This window comes from Thamnophis elegans, chromosome 9, assembly GCF_009769535.1.
Source record: "Thamnophis elegans isolate rThaEle1 chromosome 9, rThaEle1.pri, whole genome shotgun sequence".
Lineage (NCBI taxonomy): Eukaryota > Metazoa > Chordata > Lepidosauria > Squamata > Colubridae > Thamnophis > Thamnophis elegans.
In genome coordinates this window covers 76,865,736-76,882,630 of record NC_045549.1, presented here as the reverse complement: position 1 = coordinate 76,882,630, position 16,895 = coordinate 76,865,736, and the positions used below count along the sequence as shown (strand labels likewise).

Here is a 16,895-nt window from a genome sequence, read left to right as displayed (position 1 = left end):
GAGTCCTCCACTCCTCTGCTCGCAACAGAATCCCTGATGCCACCAGGCTCAAAAATTTGGGCTTGGACAACCTAGAACTACACCGCATATGGTCCGACCTAAGTGTAGTACACAAAATTGTCTGCTACAACATCCTACCTGTCAATGACTATTTCAGCTTCAACCTTAATAATACTCGGGCAAACAATCGATACAAACTCAAGGTAAACCGCTCCAAACTCGATTGCAGAAAATACGACTTCAGCCACAGAGTGGTCAATGCCTGGAATGCCCTACATGACTCCGTTGTTACATCCCCAAATCCCCCACAGCTTCAACCTCAAACTGTCTATGGTGGACCTCACCCCATTCCTAAGAGGTCCGTAAAGGGGGCCTGCATAAGCGCACCAGCGTGCCTACCGTCTCTGTCCTACTGTCCCCATCTATTAGTATTCATTTATTTCGTCCATGTCCATGTTCATACTTATACCTGCTATCTTGTACATGTTTGACAAACTAAATAAATAATAAATAAATAAATAAATAAATAAAATCCTCTGCTCAAGCAGGAGACCCTGTGCTATTCCAGACAAGTGGCTGTCCAATCTTTTCTTAAAAACCTCCAATGATGAAGCACTCACAACCTCTGGAGGCCAGCTGTTCCATGGGTTGATTGCTCCCACTGTTGGGAACTTCACCAAAGAATTATATGTTTAAATCCAGGCATGGTTAAATTTTTAAATTCAGTCAACTTTAATGCTCTTGTTGGTTGAGTCAAACTTCCTTCCTACCTAGTTACCAATATATATATATATATATGCCGCCACTCCAAATTGCTCTCTGAAGCTTATATGAGCAACGTTTGAACCTCTCCCTAACCTTCATCAAGGTTTTATCATGTTTTTAGATAGAATAATAGAGTCGTAAGGGACCTTGGAGGTCTTCTAGTCCAACCCTCTGCTCGAGCAAGAGACCCTATACCATTCCAGACAAATGGTTGTCCACTCTCTTCTTGGAAGCCTCCAGTGATGGAGCACCCACAACTTCTGAAGGCAACTTCTGTTTTACTGGTTAATTGCTCTCATTGTCAGGAAATTTATCCTTAGTTCAGGTTGCTTCTCTCCTTGCTGAGGTGGCGCAGTGGTTAAATGCAGCACTGCAGGCTACTTCAGCTGACTGCAGTTTTCTGCAGTTCGGCGGTTCAAATCTCACCGGCTCAAGGTTGACTCAGCCTTCCATCCTTCCGAGGTGGATAAAATGAGGACCCAGATTGTTGTTGGGGGCGATATGCTGACTCTGTAAACCGCTTAGAGGGGGCTGAAAGCCCTATGAAGCGGTATATAAGTCTAACTGCTGTTGCTATTAGTTTCCAACCACTGTTTCTCATCTGGGGCTTTGGAGAACAGGTTGACCCCCCCCCCCCCTCAAATACCAGAAGGCTGCTATCGTGTCACCCCTGGTCCTTCTTTCCTCTAGATTAGAGGTTCTCTGTTCCTGCAAACATGAAATGTTTCCAAATATTATTTCCTGCAGTTTAAAAGTCTGCCTTTCCTAACCTCCTCACATTTGTAGCTCTCAGTTTGAATGTCAAGATCGCTCTGTGTCTCTTCGCCTCGCTCATTATCACCCGCCCTTAAGACCTACTCCTGCCTTCCGCTTACCCACCCGTTCTCCCTCTACCAGAGCTGACACGGGCCCCTCGTGTGTTTGCTGTGCTGTAACATTTTAGAAAAGAAACCAAAAGCCATTGTCACTTTGTCTGCAAGTGACTTAATGGCTCTGCTCCCATTGCTTTCTTCGCGCTGTGCTGTTTTCGGTTGAACGTAAATGTCTCTTTTCTGCCTTTTGTTGCTGCAAGCTGCTAATCTGAACGAGGTGGAGAAAGGTCAGTGGATTCGGTTTCTCTTGCTTCCCCTCTTATTTCACTTCCCTCTCGAGTCCAGTGGCTGAAATGGCCATCATCAAAAAAATGGCATTTAGGGCACTCGAAGGCAAACCTTATTTCGATGCTCCTCGATCTGTGACGTCCAAATCTACTGTCCGATATTTGGATGGGTCTTATTAAATTTACCGACTATCCGAAAAGTTTTTTGGGGATATCCTGTACAGTAGTGGCCAAAATTGTGGCAAACTTTTGGGGAAAGTGTACAGTATTTTTGAGGTTTGATGGCTAATAACGCCACTTTTTGGGGGGAAGTAGTAGCATAAAATTATATATCAATGGAAAGATAAGATAATCAAGAATGTAATGCAATTACATTTTATGAAGGATTTGCTATGAGAATAGCAGTTATAAAGAAGAAAAGTGAAGCACGTAGAAAAAACAAGATAGACAAAAATTATCTCCATAGAAAAAACAAGATAGACAAAAATTATCACCATGTCAGTCAATACTTAGCTGAGTAACCTTTAGCATGAATTATGGCCTTCCAACATCTTCCCATGGAGTGAACCAAAGTCTTTTAGTTCTGCGGCTGTTATAGTGTGAAACCAAGATTGAATGATGGCTTCTATTAACTGGGGTTTATTGCTGGATATATATTTGGCTGTAGCTTTTGATAGAATACAGATAGGTGAACAAGCCTTGTTGCATTACATTCTCGATTAAAATATCTTTCCATTGATATGTAACTTTATGATACTACCCCAAAACAAAGTGGTGTTATTAGCCATCAAACCTCACAAATACACTTTTTCCAAAAGGTTTCCACAATTTTGGCCACTAGTGTATAGTCAGTTCTTTTCATTCTTCAAAGCTGATAGGAAAGAATGAAGACAATAGGTAATCTTTGACTTATAAAAATTCATTTAGTGACTGTTTGAACTTTGGCCACTACTGTATTTTGGAAACAAACGAAATAATTTTAAATAACTTCTTTCTTTAAAGCAAATGCCATGGCTACGGTAAAGGTAGCCCTCGAAGTACGACCACGGTTGAGCCGTGATATATATATCGCTAAGTGAGACATTTATTAAATAAGTATGAAGCAGTCGCCAACCTTCCCAATTTTGATCACGCGAGTCAGTCACCAAGCGAATGTAAATCACACCCCCATGTTAGTAACAGGAGAGTCGTGCCAGGTAGAAGCTCTCCCACAGGTCAAGGTGCAAATGGGAAGCCAGGCGCATAGAAAAGGGAGTGGTTTCTCCTCCCAGGGGTTAGAGGGGAAATGGCGCCTCCGGGAGGGAATTTTTTTGTGATCCTCTGTCATTCTCGGTGGGGTTGAACCTCCATTCCTTTGTTACAGGGGAATTGTGTGACGAAAAGCTGGATTTCTGTGCTCAGGAGCTGAATCCTTGCCAGCATGATTCCAAGTGCATTCTGACTCCCAAAGGATATAAGTAAGCCTTTTCTTTATGCGATGTTCTCCTCGCTTCGGTCCTTCAAATAGCTGAGTTGAATAGATGGTTGTGTTGTGAAGTAACCTTGCAGTCCAGATTTGATTTTTCCTTCCTTCCTTCCTTCCTTCCTTCCTTCCTTCCTTCCTTCCTTCCTTCCTTCCTTCCTTCCTTCCTTCCTTCCTTTCCTTCCTTTCCTTCCTTCCTTTCCTTCCTTTCCTTCCTTCCTTCCTTCCTCCCTCCCTCCCTCCCTCCCTTCCTTCCTTCCTTCCTTCCTTCTCTTTCCTTCCTGTTGCTTCTGACAGTGCTTACATGGAAATTCTCTTATTGGGATGCACTAGAGCGCAGTGTAGGCAGTCCCCGAATTAACGACCATAATTGGGTCCAGAATGTATGTCGTTAAGGGATACAATTCTTCAGTGACTTGCCCCATTTTGCCAACTTTCTTGCCACCGTTGTTAAGTGAATCACTGCAGTTGTTAAGTCGGTAATATAGTTGTTGTTCCTTGTCAGGCAGTTGGACATGAGCCTGGGACACCTCAACTGTCATAAGTACCTGCCAGATGCCCCCCCCCCCACCTGCCAAACAAATCTCTGAATTTTGTGGCCACAGAGATGCCACAGTAGCCATAGATGGGGAAAACGGTCGTAAGTCCCTGTTGTCAGTGCCGTTGTAACTTTGAATGGTTCCTAATTGTTGTAAACCGAGGACTTTCTGTACTCTGAATGAAACCCAGAGACGGATGTAAGGGGAGTTTTTAATCTTCTGTAAGAATTCACGAAGCCTCAGTGATGTAGTAGGGGGTGAATAATGAAGCGAACGCTGGATTAAGAAGCTGCAATTGCAAAATGGGTTATTAGGGTGACAGGTTGGAAATTATTACACAATAAGGAGGTCCAAGGAAGGGTAATCTTTAATTAAGTGGCATTATCGTTATTATCGTTCATTAGCATTCATATTTGCAAAGCAACTTTTAATGGGCTTTAGATAAGTAGATTTGGGAAGCTGCTGCCCCAGTCAGCCCTTTTATTTCCCCCAGGCCAAACTTAGGTTGGTGGATTGTTTTTGCTTCATTTAAATATCAGATTCTGCTCTAAAGTCTCCAGGCTCTTTGGGTATTGTGTTGATGTGATGATTACAAATAAATGCAGTTATTTTTCCTAGTTAACTCCGAATAGTTGGCACCAGTTTTGTAAAACACGATGCGATGATAGTTAACCCTAAGAGCCCATCGACGGGAGAGGGAGCGGATGTAAAAACATGATGCCTAAGAGCTAATTCTGTCCTCTCCTTTTCCATTGTTGGATGAAAATCCACTTTTGATTAATTTAGTGTATCTGCTCCTACTTTATTCCCTGTTTGGGGGCAAGTAACCTCAAAGCAGTAAATGGAGAGAGAGAAATGTAGAATTCCCCAATTCAGGTTTACAAGCCTGCTCATTTTTTTGAACAACGATGCTTGTGTCAGGTTTCTGAAAGGTTCCCTAATTAATTCATGAGCCTCGAACCAAGTTTTTAAAAAAAAATCCAGTCATTTATTAGAAGCACGATTTCGGCAATGCCGCTCTGCAGTCAGGTCTGATCTTATTTTAATTATGGCTGAACTTTATTTGCCCCGTTTCCTCCCTCCAACATCCAAGGGACCCGTCAGAGCGATTCATGATATAACTCAAAGTCTCCCGTTGGGATTTCTGATCGAATGTCACATCATCAAGGCAGAATGACGAGGCAAAACCTACAAATAATGAATTGCAAAACAATTTGCGCAGCCAACAGACCGACCTTAAACCAATGCTAAAATAGTTTGTTTCGAATGCACCGTGGTTCATCTTGAAATTTCAGCCTAGTTTCCCCCTCCCCCAAATAAATAACAATAATAGCAATCCTGCCTGTGTTGACAATCCCCGTGGGGCCCCCCTCATCCCTTCTCCTAAAGCTCCTAAAACTATGAATCGCATCCATTCATTTGTTCCAATTTTTTTCCCCTTCCTCTAGGTGCAGTTGCACACCTGGCTACGTTGGGGAACACTGCGATATTGATTACGATGACTGCCTGGACCACAAATGTCGGAATGGAGCGCAATGCACGGATGCCGTGAATGGTTATACGTGCGTATGTCCTGAGGGCTACAGGTAAGGACTGTGAAGGAAGCACAAGAACAACACGGGTGTTAGAGGAGCTTTTCAGGAGGGGAGAATATGTGGGTTCATTGTTAGGTTCTTGATGCCCTCTGAGCTTCATTGTTTTCCTGTGGAAGTTTTGTCACTGGGCCAAGTAACATCTCAGCCATATATGTGTCCTGACTGAGGCTTCCCAAGCGCATGAAGCAAACTCCTGGTCCTGAAAAAAAAAACCTTTTATTAATTGACTGTGAATTCTGCTCATTCACACCCAGCAAAGTCTTTCGAGGGAGGATTTACGGTCACAGACCTTCTCTGGCTTGGAGAGCTGCCAGGCTGATATCTGCAGAACTAGGCAAGGAGTCTCGGAGAGTCACGAACCAATGAAGCGAACGGATTGCCTCCTGCAAACTCCACTCCCCTTTCACTCCTCTTTTATTCCCACTGGGAGGGGCCATTCACCGTCCACCTGTGGCCTTCCTCCCAAGTCGATCCCTGTTCTTTAGGTATTCCCTTCCTCTGTCCACTCTGTGCATGAGCACACTGGGAACAGGCTCCAGATGTTCTTCTGCCTCACTGATGTCTGACTCTGAAGGCAGCTGATAACTGACATACGGCTCTGGCCCCCTCTCTGCCTCCAACACAGAGCCCTCCTCAGAGCCTTCCCCAGACTCCCAAGGACTGGCCCATCTTCCTCCCCAACCTCCTCACTGTCCGGATCTTCTGCCAGTTCCTCTGGCCGCTGGCAGGACACAACAATATGTAGCTATCATATATAAATAAACAGTAAACTCTATTCTCTCGTGCCTGGTAAGAAAAGGTCAGCAAAAAAACCAACCAAATTGAGAAAAATCCAAAAAACCCACAGGTACAGTATAGGTGGTCCCTTGCTCAATGGTAGTAACTGTGAGGGGGATCCTAGAGTCCTGGTGGAGACCATTTAAATAGGAGCCAGCCGTGGGCAGCAGCTGCCAAAAAAGCCAACACAGTTCTAGGCTGCATAAACAGAGGGAGAGAATCAAGATCACGTGAAGGGTTAATACCACTTTACAAGGCCTTGGTAAGGCCACACTTGGAATACGGCATCCAGTTTTGGTTGCCACGATGTAGAAAAGATGTGGAGACTCTCGAAAGAGTGCAGAGAAGAGCAGCAAAGAGGATTAGGGGACTGGAGGCGAAGACATAGGAAGAACTGTTGCAGGAACTGGGCATGTCTAGTTTAATAGAAAGAAGGACCAGGGGAGACATGATAGCAGTCTTTTGATATCTCAGGGGCTGCCACAAAGAAGAGGCAATCCAACCATTCTCCAAGGCACCTGAGTGTAGAACAAGAACCAATGGGTGGAAACTCATCAAGGAGAGAAGCAATTTAGAACTGAGGAGAAATTTCTTAATAGTGAGAACAATTAATCAGTGGAACGACTTGCCCCCAGAAGTTGTGGGTGCTCCAATACTGGAGGTTTTAAAGAAAGGATTGGGCAGCCATTTGTCTGATGTGGTACCTGCTTGAAAAGGGGTGGGACTAGAAGACCTCCGAGTTCCCTTCCAACTCTTTCCGTTAGCCCAACCAAAGTTATTTCTTCGCTTGTATCTAGCGGACTTTTCTGTGAGTTTTCGCCACCGATGGTCCTGCCTCGCACAAGCCCTTGTGATAACTATGAATGCCAGAATGGAGCCCAGTGTATTATGAAGGCCGGCGAGCCAAACTGCCAGTGCCTCTCCGGTTACCAGGGGGAGAAATGCGAAAAGCTGGTCAGCATCAACTTCGTCCAGAAAGAAACGTACCTGCAAATCCCATCCACCAAAATTCACTCACACACCAATATCACCCTCCAGGTAAGTGAAGCTATAAAGAGTGAAGCTGCATGAATTCGTCTATATATATGTATGTATGCATGCATACATACATGCATACATACATACATACATACATACATACATACATATATATATTATTGAGCCCATAAATACCTCTGGAGGCCACTTACCGAGCCAATGAAGGAGGGATTGAGGTGGATAAAGAGGCCAGAACACCAGAGAAAAACATCATACCTGGGAAATGAAAATACGAATGTCACCCAGACATTTGAGGGAAACTCTTGATTTGCACACGTGGCATTGGTTTGACACACTATTGCAAGAAGAGTGCATCATTTTATTAGGAGAAAATGAAAATTTATACATGTCTTTTATTATCGCCCTTCCTTTCTGAACCATCTTTCTGTCCTTTTGTATATCTTAACTTATTAATATATAAATATTATTTCCCCCCACACTATTTTCTATCCCTATTTTAAACTTCCCCCCTTTCATATCGCTATAATATTCAAAGATTATATGGGTGTCTGTGTGTGTTGCATTTGTGCTGATAAATAAATAAAGGGAGACTAGTATAGATCTACTTCAAGCTATTTAGCTCTCATCAGCTAGCCCATACTCTTGCTGGGATTCGAACCCAGGCTGTTTTTACGTTAGGCAGTTGTATTAGCCTCTAAGCCACAAGCTCTCCTCCTTTATCAGTTGAGCCAAGGAAATGATTAAGTGTTATGTCAAAGCACCTGGTGTGCCCAAATATGGGAGGGAGCACACTGCTTCCCTTTTGCCTTTCAGCTCCACCCTAGGAGCCTTCCAGGCAGGAAACCATTTTTGTTTTGATATTTATCAGCACAGAAGCTCCTAGGGTGGAGCTGAAAGGCAAAAGGGAAGCAGTGTGCTCCCTCCCATATTTGGGCACACCAGGTGCTTTGACATAACATTTAATCATTTCCTTGGCTAAGCTGATAAGGGAGGAGAGCTTGTGGCTTAGAGGCTAATACAACTGCACATACATACATAGATACAAACAAACAGAGGTGTGTGTGTGTGTGTGTGTGTGTGTGTGTGTGTGTGTGTGTGTGTGTATGTTCCAGCATAAATCTGGAATGCCTTGAGCAATTCCAGCCAAACTTGGTACAGAGATGACTTATTCTCTGGAAACAAATACTGTGGGGGCAAGACACCCCTGGTACCCCTTGGAGTGTGTGCTCTGCTAAGATACAACCTGTTGTGCCTTACAGTGGCTTCTACCGCACTGCTGTAAAATGGCTTCCACTGTGAAGCACAGGGTAGTTGCCATGGTAACGGCTTTACAGTACTCCACAAGGGGGCTCCCTCCGGGAAGGGGGAAAATCGAACATTAGAAATCAAGGTGGTATCACTTTTGTTGACGCTTCTGGCGGCAGAGGGAAAACATTTGGAGCTAATTTAACTGTGGCCGAAATCAGGGATTTTCCTGTCTAATATAGGAGGGGGGAAAAAACCCCAGGCAACTCCAGGTTATCGGCTATCGTCCTTTAAAAAATGCAACCTTCGGTGTCATCATTTCTAATTCCAAATGGTTTGCCGTCAGATTTCCACAGTTGAAGACAGGGGGATTCTGCTGTATAAAGGAGAGGATGATCACGTTGCCATGGAGCTCTACCGGGGACGTGTAAGACTCAGTTACGACGCAGGATCATATCCAGTATCTGCCATTTACAGGTGGGCTTACAAATAAGAAAAACAGGCTTTGAAGGGAACACCGTGCATGGTTTTCAATCCAGTTGTGTTTCAGAAGTCGGCTTCCAGGGAATCCTGCATGGAAATTCCCACTCATCTGAGTCATGGTTGCTTTTCCAAAGCTGCTTTTTAAAAATAGTGTAGAGTAGAAAATATGGAATAGAATAGAATCGAAGAGAAGAGAATTGAAGAAAAGAGAAGAGAATGTAGAGTAGAGTAGAGTAGAGTAGAGTAGAGTAGAGTAGAGTAGAGTAGAGTAGAGTAGAGTAGAGTAGAGTAGAGTAGAGTAGAGTAGAATTCTTTATTGGCCAAGTGTGATTGGACACCCAAGGAATTTGTCTTTGGTGCAGACGCTCTCAGGGTACATAAAGAAAAATAAAATAGAATATATTCATCAAGAATCCCAAGATACAGCACTTAGTGATAGTCATAGGTTACAAATAAGCAATCAAATTATACTAGGGAACAAATAAAACAATACAGATTTTAAAGAGACGAGCAACATGGATACAGTCATAGGTGGGAGGAGATGGGTACTAGCAGTGGTGGGTTCCGGATCCTGTTGCAACCAGTATGGTGCAGTGGGGCCCGGCGTGCACCACATGAATGTGCGCAGTGCACACAGCACATGCGCACAGCACGTGCATAAAAATTTGGCAACTGGCATGTACTTATGACGGTTGCAAAGTCAATGTGGAAGCCAGATTCAGTCAGTGACCAGGTAAACTAACTTAACAACTGCAATGATTCACTTAACAACTGTTGCAAGAAAGGTCATAAGATGGGGCAAAACTCACTATGTCTCACTTAGCAGCATAAATTTGGGCCTCCATTGTGGGTCGTAAGCTGAAGGGCTGCCTGTTTCTGAATAGCCTTGAGTGGATTTTCGATTCCCTAATTACAGATTTCCCAAAGGCACAAAAGGGTCACCGCATTGGAAATAGGTGGCAGCTTGAAGTTGTTTTTTCTTATGCGCATTTAGGAAATCTCTGTTTCTCACAAGTTTTCTGCATGCAAGGACCAAAACTCCAGGGCATTACGCAGATCTCTGATAGCTTAGTATAAGTAGTTGGGACGGGTGGGATACGTAGATACACCTACTCTTAAGATCTTGGTGCAGCGACTAATATTTATGACATTAAAACCCTTTCCCTCCCCCAGCGTCGAGACCATCAATGATGGGAAATTCCACATGGTGGAGTTATTAGTCATGGACCAGATTCTGTCGTTATCTATTGATGGAGGAAACCCCAAAACCATTACCAACCTGTCTAAACAGTCGACTTTGAATTTTGACTCCCCGTTTTATGTTGGAGGTAAGCTCTTGCTGCCACAGGCAGCTTCTGGGCTCTTGGGAAAGGCCGTAGGGCGAAAGGGAAGATGAACAGTAATTCCCACTTTTCAAAATAACTAAAAGTGGAGATGACACAACGACGTATTGAGCTGAAGCCAGAAACATTTCTGCTGGGAATTCTCCCTGAGATTTAAAATAAAGGGAATGTATATTTAATCATTCATGTAGTAACCGCAGCTAGAATTGTATTTGCACAACATTGGAAAAATGCAGAGTTCCCTATTGATGAGAAGGTGATGAGGAAAACATTAGAATGTGCAGAAATGAACAGATGAACATTAGCAATTAAGGAGAAAGAGCAAACTGAATATTATAGGATTTGGGAAGTCTTTTACCAATGCCTGGAGAATAAAAAAGGAGTTTGGAAATGAAGAAGGCTAAAAAAATAAGTAGACAATATATTAAGGTAGGGATATAAATAAGATGAAAACTGTTAGCATGCGTATGATGAGAATAATGATGTTTAATGTTGATATGGTATCACCACCAGAAGATATTAAGAAGAAGTTTTATAATGTTTAAATGTTTAATGTAATATTATGTTTTGGGAAATAATGTGAATATGGATGTGAATGATGTGCCATGGAGATGTTTGTACCCAGATGACACATTGCATAAGGAAAGATGGAATGTTTATCTTTGTAATTGAAAAATAATAAAACTCTTTATAAAAAAAAAAACTAAAAGTGTCACAGCAGCTGAGTGGATAAGCCTTTTTAAGCTCAGGCAGGTGGTTTATTTTTTGGAAGGGTAGAATTATTCGCAGTACCTTGTACTGTAGAGTGAAGTCTATTAAATATACTGTAAATCTTGTATTTTTTTTCCTGTTCCTTTTTTAGTTTTTCTTTTTTATAAGTTTATGTGTTTCTTTTTGCTCTTTTTTTTTTGCATTTAGTTAATTTTTCAAACTAAAAATGAACTAAAATAGATTTCTCAAAGTGTGGACTCCGGGGTGAAATTGTGGTTCTGTGTCCTCAGGGCCCCCGGAGTGGTGCAAATGGCTGTTTTTTCAGCAGTTCCAAGAAAGCTCCACCACCCATTTGCACCACTCAGGTGACCCTGAGGACACAGGCAGGCCTCCAAGGGGCCTCAAGGACTCTCTTGAAGGATGCAAATGACCAGCTGTCTGCAAGGAGCATCAATCCTTCCATTCCCCACCATCAGAGCTGAAGATGCTTCTTGGATGAGAAGAGAAGCGTTTTCAAAGAAAAATCAGTTGCTTCTTGAAAAAAAAAAGTTCAGAGCACCTTTGGGTGGTCTGAACTTTTATCTAAAAAAACGGATCGCCTCGAGTCACCACTTGGTGAGCTGTGTTTAATAAACAAACAAATAAAATCTACAGGTTTCCTAATCTTTCCTAATCCTGATAAATTGTGGGAGAGAAACTATAAGCTTACTAAAAGCTTAGCCTATAAGGAGAATTTATATAAAATGTTCTACCAATGGCACCACCAGCGAGATTGGCCAAGGTGTGTCCAAACCTATCTGTGGAACGCTGGAGATGTAGACGTAAATTTGGAACATTCCAAATTGTGGACATGTCCCCATGCCAGGAAATATTGGCTTAAAATTAAGGACTGGCCGGAAGGAATTAGGAAACAAAGGATAGCATTGAAACCAGAATTATGTTTACTAGCTATACTAGGCCCAGAGATGGGTAAGAAATATCAGTATATAACATTACACATATTAATCGCTGCTAGGATCACCTTTGCACAAAATTGGAAACAAAAAGAGAAAGAGAAGAGTTGGACTATTATAAAATTGAGAGTAGCCTATACAAGCGGCTAGAGAATAGAAGCCAAAACAAGAAATAAAAGTTTTGAAAACTATCGAATATACTATGAAGAAAAATGTATAGATGTATATATGTAACATTTGAATATACTTTTTTATTTTCCATTTTCATAAAATATAATCACATGTATACTATTATATAGCCAATATCCTATTGTATTAAGTAGTAATTACATCAGTTCCTCTTGCCATCAACGCCCAGAAAGATAAAAACCCATTATTAGCTCTTCTGCTCTCCATACACCTCTTTCTTCTGCCTCTCTCCTACCTCCTTTCTTCCCTCCATCATCCTTTCCTGCTCTACTTCCCCTTCCTTTCTCCTTCTCCTCTCTCTTCATTCCACTCTTCCTTATCCTCCTCATCTTCCTCCCTTACCCTCTCTCCTATCCCTCTCTTCCTACCTTTCTTCTCTCCTCTGCTTCCCACTCTTCCTCTCATTGGTGTATTTCCGCTTCTGAGCAAACTCCCTTCTATGTTGATGGTATTTATGCTTCCATATCAATATACTTAACATATCTTAGTTTTAAAGAAAAAATAACATATGTAACATTTGATTATATGCACTAAACTATTATATATTCAGTACTATTAGAATTGTTAAAACCAGGGGGAGGCAAAAATGGAAGAGTAAACTACAAAAGCAGAATATACATGGCTGATACAGGAAGCTGTAAAAGTATATTGTGTTGTTATGTTGCTTGTGTTTTTATTTGTTGGTTATCTGCCTTTGTGTCTTTCTCTTGTTCTGTTTGAACTGGAAAATGTTTAATAAAACCAATTTAAAATAAACAAATAAAATGAGGAAACCAGGTGGCATTTCCTGTAGCCGGTTCGTTACTTCACGCTGCTCACCCATGCCATCCGCCCCCAGGTATCCCCCGGAAGGAAAACGTAGCTGCCGCCTTCCACCAAACTCCCGGCCAGAACGCGAGCAGTTTCCACGGCTGCCTCCAAAACCTCTTCATCAACAGCGAGCTGCAAGATTTCAGGAACCTCCCGTTGCAAATGGGGATCCTGCCAGGCTGCGAACCGTGCCTGAAGAAGGTATGCGCCCACGGGGCCTGCCACGCGACCGGCCCGTCCGGCTTCACCTGCGAGTGCGACGAGGGATGGAGCGGCTCGCTCTGCGACCAGGAATCCAACGGCCCATGCCTGGGGAACAAGTGAGTCCTGGACCGATGTCACTTTGAAGGGAGAAATATTTCGGCCTGGGAGAGAAGCTCTGTAAGGGGGGGGCTTGTGACTTACGACGCGTCATTTAGTGGCCTTTCAAAGCAGTGGAGGGATTCGAATAATTTAACAACCCGTTCTCTGCCCTAGTGACCAGCTGGGTAGGCGGGGCTCGGTGGTCATGTGACTGTGTGGGCGTGGCCAACTCAACGTCACTCAGGTCGATGGGCGCTTCTTCGCCTTAGCCGTTACAATGGTAAATAAGGGTTAACCGGAGAAAGAGCTGGCGCAGTGGTTAAATGAAGTACTGCAGGCCACTTCAGCTGACTGTTATCTGCAGTTCAGCGGTTCTAATCTCACCGGCTCAAGGTTGACTCAGCCTTCCATCCTTCCGAGGTGGGTGAAATGAGGACCCGGATTGTTGTTGGGGGCGATATGCTGACTCTATGAACCGCTTAGAGAGGGCTGAAAGCCCTATGAAGCGGTATATAAGTCTAACTGCTATTGCATCTTCTGTAAGCAGGGCAATAAAGATGAGGCTAGAAACAACACCAGAACGTTTCCTTCCTGCCTTCCTTACAGGATTAGCCCTGAAAAGTGGGAAAAACCCAAAATGAGATTTCTTCCAACAACCGGTTCTCCGAACTGCTTAGACACTTTAACAACCGGTTCTCCCAGAATAGGTGCAAAGCGGCCGAATCCCTCCACTGCTTCAAAGGTACAAGGGCACTGAGAAAAGTGACACGTGGCCATTTTTCACACTTACGACCCTGTGTCCATGTGATCCAAATTCAGACTTTTGGCCACTGACTCATATTTATGACTGTTGCAACGTCCCGGGGTCACGTGATCCCCTCCCGACAAGCAAACTCAAGGGGGGGAAAGCCAGATTCATTTAGCGGCCGTCTTACTGCAGTGATTCACTTAGCAAGTGTGGCAGGAAAGGTGGTGAAACGGGGCCAAGCTCACTTAACGAATGTCTCACTTAGCAGCGGACATGTTGGGCTCATAACTGTACGGTCGTAATTCAACCTGTATTGACAGCCTACAGAGTTGATGGCGCAACTCAACTTTATAGATCCGTCCTGAGTCATTTCTTTTAGTCCTGTTGGGCTAAATTGAAATGGAAAGGATTTCAGGGCAGAAAGTGTCTAGTTTGTGCCTGGAAGGAAAATACTTTTTGAAAGGATTTTGTTCGGGGAATGGACGGCAGGGCCAAATCCTTTTCAACAATACCCGGTTAGAGGGTAGAGGTAGCCATTATGCAGCACTATTTAATTTATCACAACAATTTTATTCCAAAAATTGGTGAATTTGTGTGGGTGGGTGTGTGGAGTGTGGTCTATATTTAAAAAATCTAATCGACTACCAGGATATGTAAATGTTACCATTGTTTTGGGGGGGCTTCAGAATATTTGGTGGATTAGGAGATTCTGCCCCAAAGAATTCTTCTAAAATCAGGAAGACGTCCAGTCCAAATTCCCTAAAAGGAAAAGCCATGGGGTCAAATCACACACCTACAGGCAAAATCACTACTGAACCACACCAGGCATCCCTGAAAGAAGCAGGACTAATTTTAGGAGCCCAGTTTTCGAAGTTCTCATTAGCAATCTAGAACTGCTCTGCTCCCAGTAACTTAAGATTAGGAAACCTGTAGATGGCTCCAATTCCCTTGAATGTTACTGTTGTGGCCCGTGAGTGGCCAGCAGATTCGGACAGTGAAGAGGTTGTGGGGCGGGGAGAGATGGGCCAGTGCTGGAGTCTGGGGAAGGCTCTGATGAGGGCTCTGTGTCAGAGGCAGAGAGGGGGCCAGGGCCGTCCGACAGTTATCAGCTGCCTTCGGAGTCAGACATCAGTGGGGCAGAAGAACAGCTGGAGCCTGTTCCCAGTGTGCGCATGCGCAGAGTTGCCAGGCGAAGGGAACAGCTAAAGAACAGGGATCGACTTGGGAGTAAGGCCACAGGTGGATGGTGAATGGCCCCTCCCAGAGGGAATAAAAGAGGAGCGAAAGGGGAGTGGAGTTTGCAGGAGGCAATTGGTTCACTTCATTGGTTCGTGACTCTCCGAGACTCCTGGCCAAGTTCTGCAGAGATCGGCCTGGCAGCTCTCCAAGCCAGAGAAGGTCTGTGACTGCGAATCCTCCCTTGGAAGCCTTTGCTGGATGTGAACGAGCAGAGTTCACAGTCAATGAATAAAAGGTGGGTTTGTTGGGACAAGGGATTTGCTTCATGCGCTTGGGAAGCCTCGGTCAGCAGTTATGATCCTAAAACTTGCTGAACAGATCAAGGCATCGTCCGCTGTGGTGATTCTGGATTAGACCCAGTTTAGATTGAAATGCATCCTTGGAAACAGCCCTTAAAAGAAGCCATTGAGAGGATGGCAGACGGGTCATAAGTGGTCATAATTGTGAAAAACGGTCATAAGTCACTTTTTTTCAGTGCTGTTGTAACTTCAAACCATCCCCAAATAAGTTGTTGTAAATCAAGGACTTGTACTGGACTGTATTTATATGAATTCAAGCGATCTGATGCATGCAGCCGTTGTGGGGATTGCGGGTTTTGTGTGGTTGAGAAAAGCGGAACTTACGACCTGTAGTAGCCTACTCAGGTCTTCCATTACACATCTACAGTGGCTCTTTTCCCAATGCCCGGGGATTTATGCATCCTTGCCTGTCAGTTAGAGGCTCCCAAGCTGATTCATGACGGTGTCCAAACTTGGGAACGCTTAAGACTTGTGGACTTCAACTCCCAGAATTCCCCAGCCAGCCACACCTAGTGTACTGCATCCTGTTTTGGTCACCACATGACAAAAAATGATGTTGAGGCTTTGGAAAAAGTGCAGGGAAGAACAAGCAAGATGATTAAAGGCCTGAAGATGGACGACTAGGAAGAACGCTTGCAGGGGTTCCACCAAAAACCGCGCTCAACTAAACCGCGCCCGACTGAACCGCGTCGCTGACGTCATCAACAGGGCGACAACAGCGCAGAGACAGAAGCACGCTGTAAACCTAAACCTAAAATTAACCCCTAACCCTAACCCTAACCCTAACTCTAACCCTAACCTAACCCTAAACCTAACCCTAACCCTAAACCTAACCCTAAACCTAACCCTTACCTTAAGTTGAATCGGCTTGCTTTCAAAGCGCTATTTAAAGCGCCCTTCTTTCTCCGCGCTCGCTGTTGTCGCCCTGTTGATGACATCAGCGACGCGGTTTAATCGGGCGTGGCTTAGTTGAGCATGGTTTTGACGGGTCACGGCTTGCAGGGGTTGGGTGTGGCTAGTCCAGAGAAGAAGGACTAGTTGGGGCACAATAGTAGTATCCTAGTATTTGAGGGGCTGCCACAAAGAAGGGGGGGGGGTCAACTTATTTTCCAAAGACCCTGAAGGCAAGACGAGAAACCATAACTGGAAACTCATCGAGGGGAGGAGCAACCTGGAATTGAGGAGAAACTTCCTATCAGTGAGGACAATTAATCAGAGGGACAGAGGTTGCCTTCAGACGTTGTGGGTGCTCCATCCCTGGAGGATTTAAAGAAAAAGACTGGACAGTCACTTGTCTGGGATGGTAGAGGGTCTCCTGCTTGAGCAAGGGGTTGGA

General features: G+C 44.0%; 1 protein-coding gene across 3 annotated transcripts in view; it reads left to right on the top strand.

The window, feature by feature from the left end:
- Positions 1-16,895, top strand: part of SLIT2 (slit guidance ligand 2) — a 191,913-nt gene that overhangs the window by 170,283 nt on the left and 4,735 nt on the right. For all 3 annotated transcript variants that reach the window (XM_032224369.1, XM_032224368.1, XM_032224367.1), the window contains exons 29-34: positions 3,228-3,321; positions 5,314-5,451; positions 7,035-7,275; positions 8,828-8,958; positions 10,138-10,292; positions 12,999-13,290. In XM_032224369.1, coding sequence (XP_032080260.1) covers positions 3,228-3,321; positions 5,314-5,451; positions 7,035-7,275; positions 8,828-8,958; positions 10,138-10,292; positions 12,999-13,290 — 1,051 coding nt within the window. The remainder of the gene's footprint in view (positions 1-3,227; positions 3,322-5,313; positions 5,452-7,034; positions 7,276-8,827; positions 8,959-10,137; positions 10,293-12,998; positions 13,291-16,895) is intronic.